At 44.3% G+C, this 24,684-nt stretch overlaps 1 protein-coding gene across 1 annotated transcript in view; it reads right to left on the reverse strand.

The window, feature by feature from the left end:
* Positions 1-4,145: 4,145 nt before the first annotated feature.
* MGA (MGA, MAX dimerization protein) overlaps positions 4,146-24,684 on the reverse strand; it is a 48,670-nt gene continuing 28,131 nt past the window's right edge. Inside the window, exons 16-24 of the mRNA XM_010154327.1 lie at positions 22,801-24,491; positions 15,319-15,443; positions 13,863-13,914; positions 12,025-12,210; positions 11,201-11,312; positions 10,359-10,592; positions 7,048-7,224; positions 6,467-6,619; positions 4,146-5,446 (exon numbers count right to left, since the gene is read on the reverse strand). Of these exons, the coding sequence (XP_010152629.1) occupies positions 4,146-5,446; positions 6,467-6,619; positions 7,048-7,224; positions 10,359-10,592; positions 11,201-11,312; positions 12,025-12,210; positions 13,863-13,914; positions 15,319-15,443; positions 22,801-24,491 (4,031 nt within the window). The remainder of the gene's footprint in view (positions 5,447-6,466; positions 6,620-7,047; positions 7,225-10,358; positions 10,593-11,200; positions 11,313-12,024; positions 12,211-13,862; positions 13,915-15,318; positions 15,444-22,800; positions 24,492-24,684) is intronic.

A 24,684-nucleotide genomic window follows, 5' to 3' on the forward strand; every position in this document is an offset into this window, starting at 1 on the left:
GCAGCACTGCAGAGGGCAACAGAGCTTAAGCCACCATAGGTGCTGCCCCAGCTCCTCCACTACCACGATCCCAAATGACAGTGATTAACGTAGATTCCCTTTGTTGCCGATTACGGGCAAACCAGCCCTCCGCACGTTTCTGGGTTGCATTTATGGACTCAAATTTGGCCTTAAATCAGTTACCGCAAAGGCTCTCTGTAATTTTTCACAGTCAACTGGGCTTATTTGTACGCCCATCTGTGTTTCCAGGAACACAGTGAACACGCTGGTCATCACGGGTCTCTGTTATAGACTGGCTTGGGTTGGAAGGGACCTTAAAGACCACCTAGTCCCAACCCCCCTGCTATGGGCAGAGACACCTTCCACTAGACCAGGTTGCTCCAAGCCTCATCCAGCCTGGCCTTGAACACTTCCAGGGATGGGGCATCCACAGCTTCTCTGGGCAACCTGTTCCGGTGCTTCATGTTCCCATGAAGACAGCTCTGTTGGACAACTTCTCTAAAGGAAACAGCTACAAAGGACTAACACAAGTCTGGGGTTGGGGGAGGGAGACTGGAGAGCAATTTTGTGTGGACTTACTCTACAACTATTGCTGTTTTTCCCCCTTTCTACGCCACGACCGAGCGTTAACCCCACTGGCTTCCTGCTTAAGGTGCATTTTGGTGAATGTGAAGCCCCTCCAGAACCTTTTCTGCCTTCAGCAAATCGAAACCCCTTTTTACAACCAGGAACATTCCCTGCGTACTGCTGAAGACTGACGAGGGAAACCTCCCCTGAGCTGTCCGACTACCCAGCTGTCTGCGTTGCCAAACCTCTGTCTCAGAGCACACGCGTGCGCCGTCCACTCAGGCCCAACGCCCCGCGGCACCAACAACAGCACGTCACCGCGTCATTGCTGCTCCCTCCCTCCTCGTAAGAAACTTCCAAAGCCAGTTTCTAGTCGACCTTAACTGGTTTATTTTTAGTTTTACACTTTGTCCCTCACATACAGTTATTTAAGAGTCCTGTACTGTTAGATTCCTACAAAAATATCAATTTTTCAAAAGCAGAAAAGAGGGAAAGATATATTTTAATATATAAAAGGAAAAAAGCTAAATCTGACATCTCATTATATTCTTAAAAACATTCCAGATGTGTAAAAAAACAAAGAAAATCTCCAGGTCTCTTGGTCTAGTGAGAACGTGCACTTCGCAGGGGTTTCCTTCGTTCTCCTGACCCTAAAATCTTTCCATTACGTGTCCTATTCTTGCATTATTGCCTCAAAAGACACATATACCGTTTTTAAAAGGTTTGTTCCAAACCAACGGGAGCTCGAGGGAAGAGCCAAAAAGCAGGGAGTCAGCATTTGAATTCGTAGCAAAGAAAACAGTGAGCTGCAGGCACGAGGCGGTGGGAGGAGGAGAGCGAAGCCGAGAGCATTTCGAACGCACACTGTTGCCTGCGAGAACCCATCACCGAACCTTCTTGGAACCCGAAGCAGCTACCGCTTTCCGCAGCCAAATTCTGGGGTCAGTTCATTTAGTAACCCCGTTCGGGAACCAGAAATGTTCGCTGTCGTCTTCACGTGGTAGGTTTTTATTGCAGGAAAATTCCTTACTGTCCAGTGACGAACAGCAAATACATCCAGGCATTTTCCATGACCTTGACAAGAGACAAGGCATCCTCGGAGGTACAGCATTTATTTTATTTGAACGGTTTCCGTGTCAAAGCTTCCTCTGTCCCACAGAAGCGTGCAAAGCACACATACTTTTAAAATATGATTAAGCACACAGTTCTGTAATTAAAATCAGCCGTTTGGAAGCCTAAAGGCATGGGGTGGCAGAAGGAAAAGGTCAGCGATTAGGAATTTGAAAGGAATCAAGCACTGGCCGCTGTTTCACACACAGGAGGAATGAAACCTACTGGCAAAACAAACTGCCACAGGGAAAAAAAATAAGCAGCTCCGGCCTATTAGAAATGCTCAGAACCAGATTCCCAGGAAAACAAATTTAAGGGTGACATAGTGTTACTAAACTAATTTAGTTACTCCAGGTTCCCCCTGGCTTAAGATAAGGTTACGATTCTTTCGGAATATGCAACGTGTGTCTAAACCATGCCATAAATTCCCTTTCCGAAGGCTTTCCGTGACAGCTGTCAGAGCCTGCATGACTCTCCTGCTGACCCATACTCTCTTTTCCAGGTCACTAATACAGGACTTGTGTCAAATATTAAAACAGAAGATAAGCAAAAAGCAATAGTTGTACGTAACTGCTTTGAAACAGACGATTTTGAACAGCCAGGTGAAGAAACCGCAGGCTCCGGAGTAACTTTACGCATACGGAGCTTGAAGGGCTTCTCTCCCCTGCATCACACCACGAAATCATAAAACGCACCCAAAGTTCGTGTATCCCCGGGCGGATGGAACAGAGACACAGCTCCGCAAGACGCGGCTTCCCAGCAGGGCGCACGCTTGAGCCGTGTACAAACTCCCTGACGGCGGAAGGACATCCCGCTCAGCGCCCGCGCAGCCTCCGTGCTGGGCAGGTGAAATTCCTGCGTCGCCAAACATGGGGAACTTCGGGGGTTGGGGCGGGGGGGGGAATCCCAGCTGTCGTTGCTGGAATGGAACAGTAGGACAGGGGATGATGCTCCTAAACATAAAGCAAAACGCACCACTGAATCCTCCGTAGTCTTGACGGCAACGGCCTTTGCCTTTTCGGAGCAGCTCAGAAGCCCCTCGAGCACACCCTAACTCCTATTTACAAACTCGGTAGGAAAAGATTGTGTGTACACTCGTTAACAAACCATCTCTCCTAGGCTGAAAATTTCATTTGTCAAGAAAACTATGAAAACAAAACCTGCGTACAAAAATATAAATATCTTTACAGCCTGCAGGCCCTCCACATCCAACAGCTGAAGAAGGGTACCCGCAGGTTACTGAGTAAGCAGTGGCAGAGAAGAATAAAAAATACATCTTGTGATTCAATACTGCCCTATTTCCCTGGTAATGAGCATTTTTGTTGACTTTTTTTTTTTTTTGCTATACACAGCTTGTGCAAATGCAGTGAGGAACCTCTGAGTACCTTTCCTGAATTTATAAAGAAATGGAAGGTTTGGAAAGATATCCACATATTTTCATATATACATTCACATATACACCTTGCTCACAACAGCCCTGAACGCGCCCGGTACTTTTACTAAGCAACATTTCCTATTAACATTCCTGGTCACCAGGTACATCTTGAAGAACGACGGGAGGAAAGAAAACAAGGACTGGGAAAACACTCGAGCTACTTACTTCAGCAACGTATTTGAAGACGCAGCAACAGGGTGCCTGAACGTCTTCCTGCTCTCTGCAGTTTTTCCTTCCAGATGCCCTCAGCATCAAAGGAGGGAGTATTTGTACACAGGCAGGAGGAAAAAGTGGGGAGGGGAGGGGTGCGTGTGTTAAGTTTTGTTAAAGTTAGCATACTGTCTACTTCTAATTACACTGGGAAATGTCATTTTCTTCCCCACGTAGTGAGAGTTACAGATGTTCATTAAGATCTGTGCATAAGCTCTTAAAGAGTCTCTGCCAGAGAACTATCTAGCACCAAAGAACTTTTCACTTCAGCCCTCTGCATAGCCTCAGATTTCCCTTCCGCTGCTCTAGGTATGGAGTTTGAGAGTAACTGCCATCTTATTTCTGCACATTCATCATATTCTGCAAATGTTGAAAACAGCAAATGTGCACAATCCCATTTCTGCATAGATAATTTGCCTGGTACAAAACCAAGCAATCCGGATTTTTTTTCCCCAGCAAGAGAGCTGCCTCCCTACTAGGGGGGTGGGAAAATTTCTTTTCAATCACCTAGGCTGCTCAGTCCTTTGACAAACTACTTCTGTGAAGGACCCAATTTTGGAAGGCTACCATGCGCCCAGCAATGGTTATAGATCCCCCTTGTTTTGTAAAGGGGAAGGAGAACACCCAGAATACGACGGTGAGGTAAAAATATGTCAACATGCTTAAAGTTTCATAGCACTCATTTCTCAATTTGGGGCCCGCCCTCAGACGAAGAGAGCGCCGATGCCGATGGAAAACGAGTGTTGGAGACGAGGGAGGTCGCCGAACTCCCAACACGCCGCTCCAGATCTCCATTCCAGTCTCTGGTAAAAAACACATGCCTTTATTTGCCGGCTGAACTTGAAGGCAAGGTCCCAGCAGTATTCAGTTTGGTAACCACGGGCGCTAACGTGGGCATCGCTTTGTTATCCTGTCCTTCTTGCACAGCTGCAGGCAACGAAGTTTTTACCCCACTGGTTGCCAGTTTTGAAACTACGGGTGCCAGCAAGGGCATCACTTTATTACTCTGCCCTTCCGAGTCCGCAGGCAGACTTGCCGCTTTTAAGCCAAGAGGCGCCAGCTTGGGCATGGGCCTCCACAAAGTGTCAGCACCACTGGCTTCGGGGTTAGTTTTCATCTGGAGCACTGGTGGAGTCATGCTAGTGCTCTCTGCCAAGGCTGGAATGCTTTTCCCATTCCCACCACTGGTTACAGGCAGATTGGGAAGCGGATCCTTCATATCAGCACCTATTACTATCTTCAAAACATCTGCTTCAGATGAAGGCTCCCCAGAGTTCTTCTCTCCGTCAGTAAGGTCATCATCTTCCAGGTGCAGCAGGAGAGGGCTTATCGAGCCACCGCCCTCTGGAACTTCTGAAAGGTCTTTAAAGCCGCCTCCCAAGTGGCCAAACTGGAAGGAAGACCCATCGGCAGCCGTGAGATCACTGGCTGTTCCCCGGTGAGCTTCTGCATCTTCATGGGAGAAATCCGAGTTCAGGGTGCCGGGCAGCTCCGACATCGCTGAAGCATCATCGTTCAGCTGCTGATTGAGGAAGGCAATCTCATTGAGCAGTGAAGTGAGGGTTTCATCCGTGTCATCGCTGTCCTCGATGCTGCTCAGTAACTCATTCGCATCCAGTTCTGCTTCCTCCATTGCAGACGCAACTTTCCTCAACTCCATTTCTATCCTGGAATCCTTGATCTGCAGTTTCCGGAATGGCAATTCTTTAGATTTTAATTTTTCCCCTCCAGTATCCCCGTCTTTCCTCCTGGCTTGGCTTCCCACAAACTCACTGATGCAAAGCTTTTTGCTAAAGGCCTCTGGAGCTTCCTTGGGAGACGATGCGTTCCAGAGCTGCGGAAAGATGTCTTTATTTTCAAAGAAAAGTTTTGTGGGCACCGGGGTATTTCTCCCATCTCCTCCACTGTCTCCAGGGCACTGTTTGGCTTTTTCTTCTGAAAGGATGCTATCGCTCTTCCTGCTTTCAAGGGGTGCTGCCACCAAGGATTTCTCGGAAGCGTGAGCACCTGCAGCTGTCGCTACATTAGAACCTTTGGTTTTGTTCAGGCTCAGGTTCGTGCTTCCCTCGGCAGCCAGTGATGTTACATTAACAATCTTTGGCATCATAAAGGAATCTTCGCTTTCTGCAAAACCAAACACAGCACCATCCATCAGGATCCAGGCTAACCGCACGGTAATTCCTCATTAAATACAATTTGCTGGCTTTCAGACCTTCCTCGAGTAAGCTGCTATTCACATTTCAGACCGCTTACACAGTTTTAGTCGAGTGAAGCCTGAAAACGCTAACAGCTTAACTTTCATCCGGTAGGAGAGCAGCAAGCTCCACATCCGCTATCCCAGAATCGCCTGCCCAGTCCCTTCCTTCAGCAGGCTGGCCCAAGTGCAGCCTGTAACGCTAACGTAACGCTCAGCGTTCCGGTGGTGACGCACAGGGAAAGCAATCGCGATTTTCTCCCTCCCCGTTCGCTCCCATGTACCTCTGACACCCGCATTCTACAATACCGGCTTTCTGCACAACGCTACAGAGGCACACCAGGGACGACGGGATTACTTTTTTGCCTCCTGTTTACAGCGCTCGGGATTTTTCCCCGCCCCAAACCTGAAGCGAACTTTCCTTTTGCATTAAGACCAAAGGACCCCAAGGAAGCAGAAAGCGAGTGGCTTGCTCTTAACACAACAGGCGGCAAGGAGCATGCTGCTGGCAGGAACCACCCCACGCCCAGAACAGCCAGCAGTCTTGGAAAGCATCTCTCCTGCGGGCAGCAGAGCTGGCAGCGCATGGGAAAGGGGTTGTGCCAGAGTCCTGGATGTCACAGGCAAAGATTTTCGTCACCACCCCACACTGTAGCTTCTGCAGCAGGATGCGCTACACCACAGGCACATTCCAGTCCCCACTTACTGTGATTTTGCTGAGGGCAAGGAGGCTCCGTGAGGGCAAGGCAAGTTAAAAAGCTCCCATCTGTAATTCTCTAGAGACCCCCCCTACACTGTTCTAAACACTTAACAGTGATTTTCTTTGAATACTCAGACAATAACATCTATCATTACTTCCTAGTGAGAAAACAATTTCCCTATATTTTTGCAATTTCATTTCGTGTTCCCTGCAGGGAAGCAAAAAGATGTATAAAAAACAAAGAGCCAACCTGAATGGGGCGCTGGAGCTGACACGACTGTTGAGGGCACTGGGTTTCCAGCAGCAGTTGGCAATGTGACGGGAATGGTAGAATTACCAAGGACTCCTTTCACTTGGACAGGAACTGTTGATCCTGGCAGCTGAATCATCACAAAAGCAATACCTTATCCAAGAAAAGGGGAAGGTGGGGTGAGGTGGAAACAACAACCTTTCAGACATTCAGCGAAGCCTGGAAAGTAAGAGCCTTGCACTTCTAGGCAAGACTTTACACTGCAATACCAGCTGAAAGTGGTAAAACCCAGAAATATAGATTGGTTACTCAATTAAGACATCTTCGCTATGTTTCCCTAATTTAGGATTAGCAAAAATTTAACGGATTTTACTTACCTGTTGATAAACTGATAGTTTGAGTTAACTCTATAAAATCTCTCTTATCAGAGTCAGGTTCTACCTCAGTTAAGTTGTTAAAAAAAAAAAAAGCCATGAAAAACTGAAGCCAAAATTAACTAACATGTTATTCTATAAAGCACTCTGCACACCCACGAACAGCATTACACTCATTTTCATTAACACGTTCTCACATGACCGTACCTGGCTGCGTTGTCATGGCAGTGCTGACGGCTCCAGGCTTTACTTCAGTCTGCAGTACCGTGGAAGGAATAGCTGCAACCTGCCCTGGTACCACCGGGCTCTTCAGCGTGAGCACCTGCCCCTGGGGAGTCATCACCAGGCTTGCAGTGGTTAGTGTAAGAGAGGAGGAGGTGTCCTCTGCAAGAGAGAAACATGTAGATCGGTAATTCTGGCACAGCACCCTCGACGGCAAACGATATCCTGTGCTTCTGATATCCCGAAGTACAGTTGTGGAAGGAACTCCAGCTAGAAGGTTTACAAGCCCTAGGTTAGAAAGCTGCTACAGAAGCCACGCAGGCTCCGGGAACTGTGCTGGTTTCAGGCAGGAATCAGCTCCTTTTCTTCACGGTGCAGGCAGCTGGCCCAGGGCGGCCATGGGAGTGTTTCATTCCATGGTACGCCAGGCTCGGGGCACATGTGCAGTTCTCAGGCAGGAAGTGGCTGGCTGGGAGGGGTCACTCAGGAAGTGGACGGGGGGGAGTTACCAAGACTGTGGGCAAGCTTGGTAGCTAGGTTGTTAGCTCCTTTGTTAGCAGTGGGGCAGGTTCATTCGTTAGTGGGCGGGGGGGTTGGCTGGCCCCGGTCATGTTGTCCCTCTCGGGCTCTGTCTAATGCTGCTCGGGACCTCATTGCGTGTTGGTCGGTGGGTGGTGAGCAACTGTAGCGTATGTTGCATTTTCTATTACTTTAATTACTCATTAGTAGTAATATTGTTAGTATTAATAGTATCACTATAATTTTCAGTTATATTCAAGAATTAAATAGTTCTTATCTCAAATTTATGAGCTTCCTTGTCTTTTCCTCCCACTCTCCCTCTGCATTGGAGGGGAGGGGAGCAAGTGGCTGTGTGGTACGTAATCACTAGGTAAGGTTAAACCAGGAAGGTTCCTTTTGGCACCCAACATGGGGCTTGAGAGAGTTGAGATAAGGACAGATCTGATTACTGTGTGATAAGTAGTCGTTATAGCGATGTGGCTGATCAAGACTCTGAGTTTGGGGGTTTTTAAGTTGCTCGCAGAACGGTGGGACCTAGGTGTTGCTGATTATCCTGACCTTGTATGCTTGAACTGGGTTGAAGGGTTCTGTTAGGCTGGTTGGTCTATTACTGGTGTCGGGAGGAACCCTGTATCGGTATTTAATATTGTCAGCACCCTGGTACTTTGCAAGCTATCTCCTGGAGGCTTTCAGTAATTACACCCCTCCTTCTTCCTCCTCGGGGACTCAGCCTATAGAGGAGAGCTTATTCAGTGCTGGCTTGGATGTGGAGAAACTATCCCAGTTTTCTCCCCTCTTCTCTCAGGCCAATGGAAGACATGTACAAGTATTCTGCAAAATTTTTCACGAGGTTGGGGTGACCTGTGGCTGGGAATCAGCTTGTTTCGGAAGTTCCCGTGATCTTGTGTAAAGTTGAAGAACTGTTTGGAAGTGCTGCCCCACCCGTTACTGGTGCTCGGGGCAGAGCTGAAGGACAGGGTGAGTCGAGTCAGTCTGCAGAGGTAAAGGCCATCCAGCTGGCTTTGGATGTTGCTGAAGGAGAGAAATGGCCAGTGCTTTACCTCTACACTGACTGGTGAATGGTGGCAAATGCTCTGGGGGAACAGCTACACCAGTGGAAACAGAGAGCAACTGGCAGCGCAAAGACAAACCCATTTGGGCTGCCGCGCTGTGCCCAGATATTGCTACTGGGCTAGACAGCTTGGCTGTCAAAGCCCATCACGTCAATGCCCACATACCACTGAAGAACATCGATACAATCAGCAGGTGGATCAAGCTGCTAAGATTGCAGTGGCTCAGGTAGATCTGGACTGGCAACATAAAGGTGAGCTGTTTATGGCTAGGTGGGCCCATGACACCTCGGGCCACCAAGGGAGAGATGCCACGTACAGATGGGCTCGTGACCGAGGGGGGGACTTGACCATGGACGCTATTGCGCAGGTCATTCATGACTGTGAGACATGTGCTGCCATCAAACAAGCCAAGAGGGTAAAGCCTCTTTGGTACGGGGGGCGATGGCTGAAATACAAATATGGGGAGGCCTGGCAGGTTGACTACATCACCCTCCCCAAAACCCGCCAGGGCAAGTGCCATGTGCTCACAATGGTGGAAGCAACCACCGGGTGGCTGGAAACATATCCTGTACCCCATGCCACTGCCCGAAATACCATCCTGGGCCTTGAAAAGCAAGTCCTGTGGCGACACGGCACACCAGAAAGAACTGAATCAGATAATGGGACTAATTTCCGAAACGGCCTCAAAGATGCTTGGGCTGAAGAATATGGAATTGAGTGGGTGTACCACATCCCCTACCATGCACCTGCCTCAGGGAAGGTTGAGCGGTGCAAAGGGCTGTTAAAGACCACCCTGGGAGCAATGGGGGGGTGTGGAACTCTCAAACACTGAGGTGCCAAGTTCGCAAAAGCCACCTGTTAGTCAGCACTAGAGGATCTGTCAATTGTGCTGGTCTTGCCCAATCAAAACTTTTACCTACTGTAGAAGAGAGAAATTCCTTGTAAGGCACGTTAAAAGTATGTTGGGAAAAACAGTTTGGGTTACTCCTGCCTCAGACAGAGGGAAACCAGAACGATCAGATGTCTATAAGAGCCCAAGACCACTTGAAGTAAGGACTATTTATTACTACCAAAACAAGAAACATCACCAAATCCTTACACACTATTACAGCGGTACTACCAGGGAGTTTGGACTCGTGCCATTCTTTTGTTCCTTCCTATTTTTATGGTGCGGAAGTCTCCATAAACACCGAACACTCCTACACAAGTTCTCAGCTCCAAAAAAACTTCTCACTGGACAATTCTGTCATTTGATTTAAGAGCAAGTCTTCCACCACTCTGAGAGCCAGCTTGTTTGGGGAGGGATGTTTTAAAAAGTGAATCTATTCTAGCAACTCCAGTATTCTGGGGCTTGAGCTTCAGGTTTTGAGTCAGCAGAAAAAGCAGCACCTTTGAGTGTCAGAATTTACTGCAGGATTGCAGTGAAACTCCATGAGACCAAAGGGCAACTTAACAGCGATTTACTTCCCATCGTTCTGAAACTCAAAAGTCCCGTTCATCTGAAGACCCCAGTAATGCTGGTCTTACCCTTACTGAAAAGAAATTATTTCCACACGTATTGGATGGACACTTCCTGGTCCTACACTCGATTCCGCTTCAAGAAAGAAGTTTCCTACACAAGCAGGCTAGCATTTTGCCCTCACGTGGGGTGCTGCCTCAACACCTGTCCCCTCTTTATCCAAAAACACAGTGCTTTCAACCCACCTGTGCTATGGCCTCCTTTTCTGGCAAGTATCAATGGCTTGCCTCTTCTATTTGTCATAGTAATTTGGTCCACTTCTCTGGAGGGAGCACGTGGTACTTCTCGCTGCATGCTAGCAGTTGAGGTTACAACAGTTTCCTCTGGCTCAGGTCCTGTCTTCTTTTTCTGTTCTTCTACTGCATTTTGTTTGGCATAAATATATTCTAGCTTCTTCAGGACCACCTGTTCAGTTTTCCCTAAAGAAAAATTAGCAGAGTCAACCGATCTTCAAACTCTCTTTCCAAAACTGAAGAGCTGAAGAAAGAACTAAAAATCTATTAAGTTGACACCATTCAACTACTATACAAGAGGTAACCCCCACCAAGTAAATACCAAACTTAACAACGGATGGATGTAACTACCTGTTCATTCTAAGAATATTTTTTTTTCCTACAGAAACATCCATACTTTTTAGAATTTAGTCCTCAGGGAAGCAATACAAGGATAGTTATTTGTAAAGTTTAGGGAGAGGCAGAGGCTTTGGTACTGTTCAAAGCCAGCTGTGTATATTTGCGAAGCACTGAGCAGAAAAGCCGTTTCAGGGAGGGACCCAAGCCTGTGGCTTGCAGCACAGAGATCATGCTATAATTCCTTTAGGCATGAAGGAAAATAAAAGCAGTTATCATCAGCATGATGAGTATGCCACTGAATCAGAGCTTACAGGTCTTTGTTTGGCATCAGGGCCTAAATTTTATGTGAATTGATGACTCATCCAGATCCACAGAGGATTACTCCACTCACTCTCAACTCTTAAAAGCCTTTTCTCTCATTATTCCAGCTAGTCTGCACCCAAAAACAGTCTCACCTGAAAGCGTAGATACTTTTCGAATCAAAATAGCCTGCTTGCGTGTCAGTATGTTCTTCTGTGCAATAATTTTATCCGCCTGATCGGTCAGTCCTTGGATTTCTTCATAGGCCTAGAAGAGAAAAAGGGAATTGATTTATAAACCAAAAATACACAAAATAATCAAATAATTTTCCTTCCCAGAAACCTTTACAAAATTTATTTTGACATTTTCATCGTCTCCAGAAAGCGGGACTCAGAGAATGCATGCGAAGTACCATGCAATGCTAGATTTCCCTAAAAACAAACGGAGAAGTGATAAACATATTGCTCATCCTTCTTCCAAAGCTCAGCTGTTTTAAAGAAAATGCACCACCAACTTTTATCCCACAATCTCAAGGTATAGCTGACAGGCACAATTATGCATCTACAACTTATGTTTTGTTTCCTGTCCTTTACATATTTACAGTTAAGGTTTTTACATCAGTGTAACACTCACTGAAATGCTACCTTCTCCTGCATTAAAAAAGCACGCCCTTGGTGTATTTCACCATCGCCCGATGTACACGTACACCGCGACAGAACAATGACATAACCTTCCACGGTTAAACTCACAAAGAATACAGCAAGGAGAGGGCTAACCTCAAAACATGCATCTCTCTCATCAAGATTAAGCTTTTAGGAATACAGATTCTTTTGGGTATTGTTTCATTCTAGAGAGCCCTGTGAAAGTGACAGAAATTCTCTATTCACAGCATCACTGGGACTCAAGGAGTCCGTATTAGCTTCGTTACTCTGTCCAGATTAAACAGTCCTCCTCCTCGCTTAAGCTTCAAAATACTTACTTGCTTGAGAATGTAGGATTTGGAGACCTTGGGAACGCCGTGTAACCCCAGAGCTCTCTTCAACCTTTCAAAGAGATCTCTTATCGCATTACGTCGCCGGCGTTCGTTTGCTGTGTGCGTCTGGCGGTAATGAGCAAAGACTTCTGCCTCAGTCTTCAGCCTTCTTCTCAAGAACCGAGGTTTCTGCTGAACAAGTAACCGCATTGACCAGTTTAAATAAAAAAAGGTCGTGTCATGGCAAATGACATTCAAAGGCATGCCCGATTTACAAGGTTTGAACAGAGACCTGAAGATTTCATGTCACGCGACTATGTCTTTGTCCAAGTTCAGCGTCAGAGGCACACGCCCTAAGCATGATATTCTGACCAGCAAACGACCAACATAATCACATCAACCCTAAAGGAAATGGTCATGAGCAGTCCCTTCTATTGATAAGCTTTTTTTACAGTACAAGGCTGCTTAGGTAAACCACAGGATTACAGCAAAATCACACATGTGTGAGCCAAATATTTTGTTTGTTTGTTTGCTTGTCAAAACAATCTAACAAATGAAAAAAATAGCATCAACTATAGGATGCCTGAGTTTCTCCCTGGAGTTAAACGAGGTTGATTTCTGTTTTGTTTCGTGAGTACATACGGGCTGGGGCTAAGAGACACTGTAGGTAAGAATGAGAAAGGTGGCACTGAAACTTACCACCCCAGACATCTACCAAGGAACAGAAAGTGTCAAAGACGGGCTGTGATTTTGAATCCCCTGACGTTTCCAAAGAGGTTGGCAGGCAATAAGCATAATTACTAATCTCTACAGATTTGAAGGTTTGTTATTTCATCATTACTCTTACAGGTTTTTTTACAATTATGCCATTTATTTCATGAGGAGGTAAGACTTAAGAAGCAGTGTTAATGCATTTTAGGTCTGCTCCCAACCCCAGTGAATCAATGGAAAGACTCTTCAGGTCGAGTGACAGTATTCCTGAGCCTGCTGACCCCAGGAGGCATTTGAAGGCTGTCTCAAGAAACATGGCTCAGCATCAATTTTGCCCTTACAGGCAGAGTGAGCGCAGGAAGGCTGCGTTGGGCACTGGACTCAAGGAAGGGGGGGCCACTGCCGTAACTTCAAGGGCAGAGGGAATACCTGGAGAAGGCAAGGCAGGCGGAGCACCCTGGAACCCATCTCCGTCTCAGGCAAGAGCGTACATACCAGTCTGCTGTAACGTGTAGAGGTACACCAGGCTCACTCCCCCCACCCCTTCAAAGCCCCACCCCAGCAGGTAGCTCTAGACCTGACATTAAGCACATCACAGACAGCTGTCGTGGACAGTTAGTGAAACTGGCTTCAAAGCCACCCTAAAATACAGCATGAACTTCAGAAGGACTGCAGTGATCTGGGGTTGAAAGGGTTCTGCATTATCTTTGCCTAAATACATATTATTTAAACTACTGTTTTCAGAAATCCTTCCCGCAGTGCTGGGCCTACATAATCCTATACACTGTCTTCTGGGACACAGGAAAACATTTCTCAGTTGTTCATTATTTTACGCACGCTGTAAAAATTATTTATGCCAAGAACACAAAACCTAAGCAAACGTACTAAAAAAGGTAGATTTCCCCCCTCCCGCCCCCCAGTACATAAAGCTGAACCTGAAAACCAGATGCCAGTAGCAGTTAATGAGATCTGGGCTGAGCCCCTTACCCCCACATACACATTCACTTCCTCCCGTTTAACCATAAACACACAGCAGGCAGATAAACAGCGTCAAGAGTCGCACTTGAGATGGAAGTTTATCTTTAAAAAATGGAGGTGTGATACCAAAAGGAAAGAGGAGAGCAAACATATACCTTCATAGGACTTTCTGATAATTTCTCATCCGAAGAATTACGAGCATGGTATCTGGAAGAAAGGCAAAAAGGTTTTCCCAACACTACTCATCTCATGCACTCTATCCTTCATTGACTACATCCCCAACAGCCTAGAATTGCTCATTTTCATCCCCTGAAGTTAACTCTTCCTTGTGTAACTACACACAAGCAGGATACTGTTGAGCTTTCTCAAGAGAGCAAACTCTTATCTCCAATGCCATCATCCTGGAAAAAAATTCAGCCATTCTGAAAGCTGTACAATTATGCCATAGTTCAAAAGAAACTACTTCACTGTGTGCCAAAGAGAATAAATTCAGCTCATAACTGTTAGTTGCAGAAAGCTTTTCGTTTGATGGGGTTTTTTTTAATTAAGTTTTGGTTCTTTTCTTAAAACACAGATTCAATACAGAGAGCAGAGCAATCCCTCCCCCACCAAGAACAACCAATAAAAATCCTCACATTATTACTACCCTAATATATTGTAACAGCTTCCTTATGTCTCAGACGTTTCAAGAAAACAACGAACAATACACATTTGAAAGAATTATTTTCTACAAAACATGACAGTAGTTTTTCTCTCTCGCTGAAAGAGCTTCATCATTTATAGCAAAGTCACCATCTAAGGATAAAAGTTGAGCTGTATATCTTTGAAGGAAAAAAACCCAGGAACTACCTGGGAGGTACATAATATCACCAAACAGGTTTTTCAAAGTTTCTACCAAAAAAAGAAAAATTCTTCAAACAAAAAGCACTAAGTATGAGACATTCCCCATTCTCTTGCTTGGTGCAACTGGGAAACAGCCATGACCATCTTTACATACCTCAAGTAAGACATGCATTTACGTTGCATTTTGTCATTAAAAATGCAGGGACAACAACGATAACAAAACCAAACGAAAACAGAACCACCACAACAAAATAAAAAAGCCAAGCTACCCAACCATGGCAGGTAAGATGAAAATAAGAAAATTTATTGTCCCATTGCTAGGGCAATGGTCCCAAAGACAAAGCTTTCATTTACAGGATCGGGGATTAAACCAATGACTGCTCCTGCCTAAGCATAACGAGTCCACCGGGAAGAATAAACAAAGCTCAATGCTTGCAAAATCACATTGAAACTCAAGATGATTCTGCTCATATTCAATTTGCAGGAAGAGAGGCGATTCACTCATAAAAATTATTATGTTAGAAGATACACATTGCCATAAACAAATTAATTAGAGGGGTGGGAAAAAAAAAAGCTAAGACACATTGTATCTACCCTTAGCTCTGCCAGCCCCATCCTCTCGGGCACTGGGAAGCACCGGTGCTCACGAAGACCTGACACAAGCCTTGCTTTGTCTTACCATCACGTTAAACCCACTGTTTAATGGGTTCATTCAACGCCAGCTCAGCAATAAAATACAAAACTGTAGTGCTCTCCAAGGATGCTTACTTCTGTATGGAAGGTCGGAAATGAGCAGCTGTGGCCTTCAGACGGGCAATGTTAATCTTCTCTGAAAGCTCCTCCACGGTCTCAATGTCCACCTGCTCGTCATCCTCACTGTATTCACACGCATCCTGGAACAGTTTTTGTTTTGTTTTTTAAAATGAGTATCTACTTCGCAATAGAGCTCAGGCCAAAACAGTTTCACTCTTACATTATAACATTAAGAACCATTAAAGAGTCAACATCTCCAGCTACACTGGCCAATAAACAGTGCTAAGCAGGTGGTTATTTTAACTAGCACCTCGAGGAATTCTTCCTACTACCAACTCTGCAAAATGAATTTTGGTAAGGGCAAAACCCATCTCTGTCATTTATGCTTTCACTATGGGTGAGATAAAAAGCCTTCACAGGGCAGAGCTTTCAAGCCTCCATTTCCAATTAAGATTAAACTGCCTGTACAACCTCCTACTGTAGGCTCTTGCTAACATTTTTTCGACATGAGCTGAGATCGTTATCACCTCAGTGATGGTGCCTCGTACCTAAGAAAGCAACAGTCAGAACATCACACAACCAGGCTTCTTTGGGTCACACAATAAACTGCTTACATGAGGAGTACGATTTTGGCTCTTTCCAAAATGTTGCCCAATAATTACTTTAAATATTTATGATATTCTGAAGAGTACTTTTTCTCCATGCTTGCCTGACCAAGAAAATTTGCTACCATGTGTGAAGACAGAGATAAGAGAACAACTACTGTAGCAACTACAAGAGTTAAATATCAATCTTGTGGCCATTTGCAGTACCAGGTGATTCTCCCCACCTCTCCCCCACCCTCCAAACAAGTCTTATTCAAGTAGATTGTTATAACACGGTTTTTAGTGAAGTTTTTTATATTATAATCTTTGCTCTGCTTACAGAATGCAGAACTCCTCCTCCTCCTCAAGTAAGAAAATATATATATTATACTTCCATTCTGCACTCTATTTCACCCAGTTCCCTGGCCTAATCCAATCTTGTCCTCCTATTCTTCTCTTCTGTCCTTCCTTCCTACTACAGGTATGTCTTTTCTCTTTTTGAGGAGCTGCAATCTCCTTGTCTGAACTGAATACTTACCCGAAACTGATGCAAACTGTTAAACACAAAAAATACTAAAGTGCACAAGAGGAAGGAAAAAACAAAAAACCAACGTGCGACACTGCATCAGCAAGTGGCCTCTAATAAATGCTTTTCATGGTACTGATTAAAGTTATCTGCAACTCACACTGCTGTTTAAAGAAACTCTGATTAGAAAAGAGAAAGTGTTGCACTTACTCAGCTGACCACAGATTAAGCTATATACAGCACTGCAACCAAACCCAAGCAAGAGCAGCCTAAATTACCAGACAAGCATAACTAACAAGTGGCTAAGGATGCACATTTCCAACCACCGGTCATGAATTTTACACCTATGTTAAAGGGACTCAATTCATAACCAGACAGTAAATCTTAGCTGATCATTTCCTTTTGGACAGAGAAGCAGGATCACTAATAACCTAATGGTTGATAGAGTATTTGGCTATTTTGTACGGACTAAACACCACCTTTCCTAAACAAACAAACAAAACCACAACCCCAAAACCCACAGCTCGCAGCAGGGCTATCTAAAATTCAAAGAACAATCTAAAAATTGCAACTTCAGTTACCGACACCACGGAGTGACCACCATTGGGAATCACGCTGTCACAGAAAATGATCAGTATTTTTTAAACCTTGTGTAATACATCATCTCCCATGGCTACAGAAAACCGAAAACAGAATCAGTATGAAAAATTCAGCAAGTCTGCCCTCCTTTACTAAAGGCTACACTGAGGATACAACCTTTGTAAGGTACAGCCATGTGGATTTTGCAGCAGTGTAGCCTTTAGTAAAGCATATAGTGAGGGTATATGCACGAAAAGAGCATATATATACACAAAAGCGGGTGTGTGTATAGTGCATATATTTCGTATCTACATACATGTAACACACATGAAATACTGCCTGTAGAATCTTCCAGTCTTAAGAAGAATGAAACCGAGCAGCACCCTCCACCCCATAAAACCACTCTCAAATATTCCCAAGTCTTCCATCACCTTCCATTCATGTCATGAGGGGTCCTACAAAGTGTCGGTAGTACAGATTCTGTGTAGAAAGAGGTATAAACTTCTAAACCACTCACTTGCAGAGAAGCTGACACCTCTTCCTGTACTATGAAGTATCGAGATATTACTGCTGAAACAAAGAAAAGCGATGCTCAGGTTATCAGCTATAGCTGCTAGATCTGAACAGTAAAGCATCCTGACTGCTACAAGCTGCTATGCACACTCCCATGTTACCTGCTATCTCTATCCTTATAAAAAGTCATGTCTTTTGAGAAAGAAAGAGAAGAGCAAGGAGAATGACTTAGATGAGAAATTACTAGCCTAGGAACAACCTCATTCTTTCTTTCCATGACGTTTTTGGCACATGCTGACTTACACCATTCTGCTCTGCCCAGGAAAGCAGCTCTGATCTATGGTAAAGGAGATAAATAAATTATTCTTCTTCTACTACTACTACCACCACCCCCCTCCTGGGGTTTCTTGCAGCTTTCCTTCAGAACAGCTCTGAATCTCTATTATGTCTTGACAGTTCTTGTTATGAATATAAAGAGCAGTGGAGGTAAAACAAACTCTCATGACTCTGAAAATATGGTACTGGCACCAGCAGGAACTTCAGTGCTGTTTCTCTCTGTGAATGAAAGCCCCTAAAATCCTTATTTGTTCCATCGTATTATCCCAGAAAACAAGACTTGGTAGCACTGAGACCAGGCAGAGCACAGAGAAAACGAACTGTCTTTACCATGGAAGCAGTGCATCGCTTAGAACCGGACAGGTTGTCAGGAGCTACGTGTCACCTCCTCCCCAACACACCAGGAGAATGCAAGTCAGGAAACACCACGCGCCTGGGACCTTGGTGAGCTCCACCCAGATACCGCTGGCATCCCCGACGATGGCAGAACATGGCATGTTCTGCACAGATCCAGAGCACATGTGCGGGGGCTGCTCAAGTTGTGACGGAGTTAGGACTACGTTGCGTTCAGCACAGGTATTTCCACAACTTTCAGATGCTGCCTGTGAACGCTACGCAGCTTTGTTTCACGTCTGCCGAGCAGCACTGTACGCTTACAGACACTTAAGAAGTCTTACAAGCTCTACTATGTAAAATCTCACTTGAAGAATATCAGGTATGCAAACAGACGGCGTATTTTCAACAACTCCTCCTCACGCTTGCTTTACTTGTTACAGACCTTGTCAAGACAGTTTTAATCAACAGGAGAAACTTTGTGGATGCGTTTTTTTTAACTAAGTCCTTTTGTTCTTAATACAACAGATGCATCCAAGTTGCCTCTAAGTCAGTTCTGTAGCTTCCCCATTGAAAAGCGGAGACTGACCCATTTGCACAAGGTCACAGAAAGGCAGGAAAATCAGAAACACAACTGAAGATTTCCAGATTCTCTAGAAAACTGCTATGCCAGGGCTCACAGAATGAACTAGAGGATCCAGAGCGCTGAAATTCCAAGAATTCCTCAGCAGAGAAGAGCGTTGACCTTGAATCTGAAATTAATATCTACTAACTGGTAAGAATGGAGGGAAGAGAAAGCAAACGAAAAGGTTGGAAGACCTCAAAATTACACCACGTCCCCAGACGCAGACCTGCTGAGCTACAGCAGGTGATGTAAACATGCAGCATAGCTGCTTCCACAGCTTGGTTTTTTTCATCCTCCTCAGGGCCTGAGGAGAGAAGGAAAAGCATTCCAACACCAGAGGGGGAAAAAAAAAACGGCTGAACAAAAATTATTCGGCCAAAGATACTGTTGAAATTACAGAAGTACTGAATAGATACACGCTGAAAATATTACATGTGCGAGAGGTGCAAGTTAACGTAGTTTTAACAGGTCACATTTTCTGACAACATAGTTGTATTCCATCATACACAGAGCACTTCTCATTCTTGCCTGCTCTCCTGTGTCATCCATAAAGCCTCCTGGTATTTCCTCTAGCTTTTATATTTTATACTGTACCACTGCTGTGATTCTACACGCAAGAGATGCGTACTGTTTTCCTTCAGTGGGCAGGACTACTCTAAACTACATTTGGACATCATTACACGGCAGGGAAGGGGGGCATGCAGGGTAGTTCAAAAGATGCTACAATCAAGAGAGACAGGGGATAAAAAACCCTAGGAAATTATCTTACTGTCAGAAACACCATCATAGTAAAGCTTTTGAGTGCTAACAAGTTACCCTGGGCTAACTAAAGGGTTGATCATGATTATCCAGCTAGAGCTGTTCTCATGGTGGAACTTTCTACACGCTATCGTACTAGAAAAATGGTATGCAAAACCCGAGCCACGGCATCTTCATTATGAAAAACAAGTAAAACCTCTCCACTGCCCACCAAGAACTTCACATCTGTAAGTTTAGAGACCCTGAATGTGGACATACGTAAAAATAAAAGATTCCTTTTCTTTATTTTTACATCTATCAAAGGGAAAAATGCTTCAGGATGGCAAATCTTTCCTCTCTACCACCAACTTCCTAACAACAAAAATACATCCCCATCGTGAAGATCCTCAGAAGTAACTCCACTGAAGTTCTGCCATAAGAACAGCTATTCCTATGAGAGTACTGCCATCCCGTCATCGGCTGAACCCTATTCACAGCCTACCACAACTTCTTGGCAGAGGGCAAAACTTCCTAAATGCTTGTGGAAGCATCAGGTTTTCCACAGGTCCTGTCTGCAAAACTTAAAAATGCCTTTGAGCTCATAAGAATAAAATACCTTAAGGAATGGAGACACCAGAGGAGCAATCCCGCACTACAACAGATGCTGGGACTCTATCTGTAGCATTTAAATACTAGAACAGCCCCTGTCATGGTTTTGGCTTAAGCCGACGAGGACTCAGGCGAACAATTCATGGACACAATCTGTGACTTAGCCCAGGCCGAGCAGGCATTCTCAATGGGAATTTTGTGTGCAATCACCACACCTTGGAAATCAAGAGTTTAACGTCATGTTCCAGATGATCACATTTGGATTTATTCCAACAACAGGTCCTGATATTGATTAGTTCGCTTATGTAGATATTCTCAGGTTTTATTCCTATCACCAAACCCAAGACAATCAACCCTCCTAAGCTTCTCTTGATGCAATTCAGGGTGAGAAATGCTCCTCTCTTTTTGTTGAGTAGAGGAGGAGTCTACAAGAGACTCCTAAGGCAAGCACACAAAGATAGCACAAGCTAAGAAGGTCATCTGAATAGCATCAACATGCAAAATTAAGAACAATGAAGTCATTAATGCAACGAGATCCAGTGTGGGGAAATGCACTGGAAAAACAACATTAATAGCTACTACAGGTAAGTAGCAATCATTCTGACTCTCACTGGGGTTTTCTGGGGTTTTTAATGGCTATCTCCTGCTAAAACCAGTCCATATTCCAACCTAGTAGTGAAAGAGTTGTCATTAGGTCTTCCCCTAAACAAAAGTGGACATGCATGTACACTCCTCTTCTATGTTTCCGCTAGCTTAATGAAACAGAAAAACGTACACTAGTAGTCTGTTTGTGCGATCTGACTTCATCCAGTCTGACAAACAGTATCAGTGCAGCCTGTCTTGTAAGCACTATGCTGATTTCAAAGAGTACATCCCAGTGAAAAACCAACAGAGACTTACATATTTAGGTTTAAAACTGAATTCTGCATTCTGCATCTGACATGCTAACTTAACTTGCAGGCAGCACAGACTAACAAACCATGTGTTCACCCAAATCCCAGACAGGTTTTTACAGTCCTCAGAGCTCTCATTCCTCAGCTTTACTGCTCTAGAATCAAAGCCACCTTACTCGTGTTTGTGTGAGTTTATGGTGAAGACATACCCTTACATGGCTTACCAAACCCTATTTGTCAAAACCTGCACTGTATGTTTTTTACAAAAGAAACATTTCTTATAATCTCTGATAATTATTTTTTTAGTTTCATTGTCCTTTTGCAGGACAAAAGAAAATACATCTTTAACAATGTTGTATTTGATACCAGTATATGATATCAGCAGCCTGATAACAGGCTACTCTGTGACCTAGACACCTGTTGGCTTACCAACAGATTCCTATTTCCTTGTCTGGAAACTTTAACTTGCAATTAACCATGGTTCTCAAAGCGTGATGATCACCCTGCTGAAGTCTTTGAAGGATACAGGAGTTATCGAACTGTGACTGTCCTACTTGACAGCACAGCAACAGCTCAGGCTTCAGCTTGAAAGAACTCTCCAAAATTACATCTGCTTTCAGTTTCCTCACCTTCACGCAGCTGAGATACTATTATCTTCCCTGAGAACAGAGAGCTGGAGTATGAACCAGTTAGCCAGTTTTTCTTGAATTTAAAGAGAGTCTCTAAAAGCCAGAGTGGCTGACTCAATTTAGTTACTCTGGACATGGTTAGAAGAAAATAAAGTCTAATTTGGTTTTCAACTGCAAGAAGACCTCATAGGGCTAAAAAGACTACATTTGGTGACAAATGGGCTAAAAGAACTATGTCCTTTCAAATTCCTGCAGACACGAACATAATCTCTCCTACTGCTGCTTTGTTTGTTAATTCTTCTCCACTTTAACATTTTTCTCTTTGCTTTTGCCTCATCTGAAGAAACTAACTTATTTCATATATTCATTTGACTGACAAAACCAGGACTTCATAAATTTTAAGTAACAATGCACTGTTTCTTAAGTCACATACTGATATAAGAAGTACATTGAGGAGTTACACATGGGATTGTTTTCATTTTCAGGTAAAATTTGATGGTAATTCTATGAGCATTAAAATCTAAATATATCTTAACTGTACTAATCACAATGTTTTACCCTTATCCTGTGACTTCCAGAGCAATTTGTTTCCTATCGATTATCAACTGGCAGGTTTCACACATCACTTAAATCTATTACTAAATTTCAAGAGGCATTTAAGAGGAGACTCAAACATTCCTTCCAGAAATACGTGTTAACTAAGGGCTACAAAAATTAAGTAGAAGAAAACAGCTTAAAATGACAGAAATACTAGACTGGCCACTTACATTTTAGGATCCTAAGTCATATTACAAGGAACCGAGTTGCTTGAGTAAGGACTGAAGGAAAACAATATGCCATGGTTCTATTACAGCTTGCTCAAATTACTCCCGTTATCTGAAAAATGGACAGTTTCTCAAAGGCCACTACAACGCTACCTATAAAAAAGCATGCAACTAAGAAGAAATAAAAGACATTTCCACTTGGAACACTGATCTAAAGTTTTTAAAGAAACTGAAGTCCAGAACACAAACATCATACTGTGTCTTTCAAATCCATGGGCTGTGATAGGTTAGTCAGTCAATTAATCAAAAAAAACCCAACCAACCACCCAAACACAAAACCCCCACTTTATTAATAGTTAAATGCTTACCACTTTTCTAACATCCACTTCCTCTTCACTTGGGAAGTCAGAAGCACCATCCAGCATCTCATCGGCAGAATCATCAGTTTTTTCATCCTCTTCATCCTCCTCTTCCTCATCATCATCCTCCTCTTCTTCCTCTTCCATATCATCAGCAGCTATATCAATAGAGGGCACGTAATCCTTTTGGTGATGCCTGGGTTCCTGTGCCCTCTGTTGTGGTGTCAGGAAGTCACTTTTCTCAACTGTATCATCCTTGTCCATCTCGCTTCTACTTTCCAAAGCGGGTACAATGCTAGATATTTTGCTCCAAGAACGGTTGACATGTGTTACAATATCATGACCTGTTTTCAGTTCTTCATGAGAATCATAAGCATCCTGTTCCATGTTGTTAATGCCCCGCTGCCTAGCGATGTCTGTCCTGCCTTCCTCAGTAATGACTGTATGCTTTTCTCCTGAAGCATTATCCTGCACTCCTGAAGACTTACTTCCTTTTTTCTCTCTTGTGTTTTCTGCTTCTGTAGAGCCCTTGTGCTCCTTCCTTTCCACATCTGGCTGCTTGGCATCACCCTGGGATTCTTGTTTGTTCTGAGACTGTTCAGTCCCTGTCTGCTCCTTCTTACTCTCCAGGTGCGTATCTTGCTCTTGCTGACTCTGTGACTGCCCAGAACTTGCCTTGTTGTCCTTCTTCATCTGTGTTTGCGCATCTCCTTCCAGCTCTTTTACTACTCTCTCTTCCTGTCCAGCATGCATTTGCTCCTTCTCATGATTCAGTTGTGCTGTCTCCTGATTCTCGAGACTCTGTGGATGTGCATTATCCAAAGGAGCAACTACAGACTGACCTGACGACCCACAGACAGTTTCAGAGTTACCTGAAACAGCCTCCATGACAGTTTCAGAACTGACAGAATCCTCTTTCTCCTCAGATGCCCCTTTTTCTTTGTCATCGTTTGGCTTATCACTGATGTACGAATGGTCAGATGACACGACATCTGCGGAAACATCATGCTGAGAAGAAAAGCTATCATCACCAGAACAATCCAGCGCCTTTGAGTCCTTCTCCACCATCTCTAATGTACTAGGATTCTTATCAGGTGTGACTGTGCCAGATGCTAACTCTTCAACATTATTTGACTGGTTAACCAACGACTCATTTTCTTCCTGTTTCTTATCTGACACTGCGACCTCGCAGTTTGCACCTTCAAGGTCATCTGAGCACAAAGCCTTCCCGTTCTCCTTCTGCTGAGCATTACCCAAGTCGTCTTTCTTGCATATTTTCCTGAAATCCTTTTTCATCTGAAGAGATGCAAAATGGTGAAGAATGGAGTTTGGCACAGTCTTCTGTCCTGGGAGCTGAAGTAAAGCAAAACTACCAGACTGCAGAGGTATGAGATTAGCAGTGGTAGCCGGCAGGCCGCCTGAGCTGCAAGTTATTTTAGAGTCGGAGACTGTTTGCTTTGTCACGCTGCTAGCGGTGGAAGGAGAGATCCTCAGAGTCAGAGTGCCTGCCTGTGACACAAAACTTGTTACTGAAGGAACAGGAGATGATGTGGTTATGTTAGATGTAGGGGGTAACTTGGGGAGTGCAGTCTGTACAGCTGAATTTGTGGCAGAAGAAGTGGAAGACACAGAGGAAGTGGGAGACACAGGTGACTCGGGAGGCTTCGTAGGTGCAGGCAACCGGATTCCTACAACAGATCCTGTGAGGAAAACAAAGCATCAGCAAATAATTCCTCAAAGCAATCTTTTAGTTTCAGTATTTGATGCTGCACTAGAAGCAACCAGCATTCATCACGATGTAATCAGGTATTTGACCACAAGTTCTCAGTGAAAGAGCCAGTACTGCATAAGGACACAGAAATGGTTGAATTTTTACATGGAACACACCAATAA

Source organism: Eurypyga helias, unplaced genomic scaffold, assembly GCF_000690775.1.
Source record: "Eurypyga helias isolate BGI_N326 unplaced genomic scaffold, ASM69077v1 scaffold5106, whole genome shotgun sequence".
NCBI lineage: Eukaryota > Metazoa > Chordata > Aves > Eurypygiformes > Eurypygidae > Eurypyga > Eurypyga helias.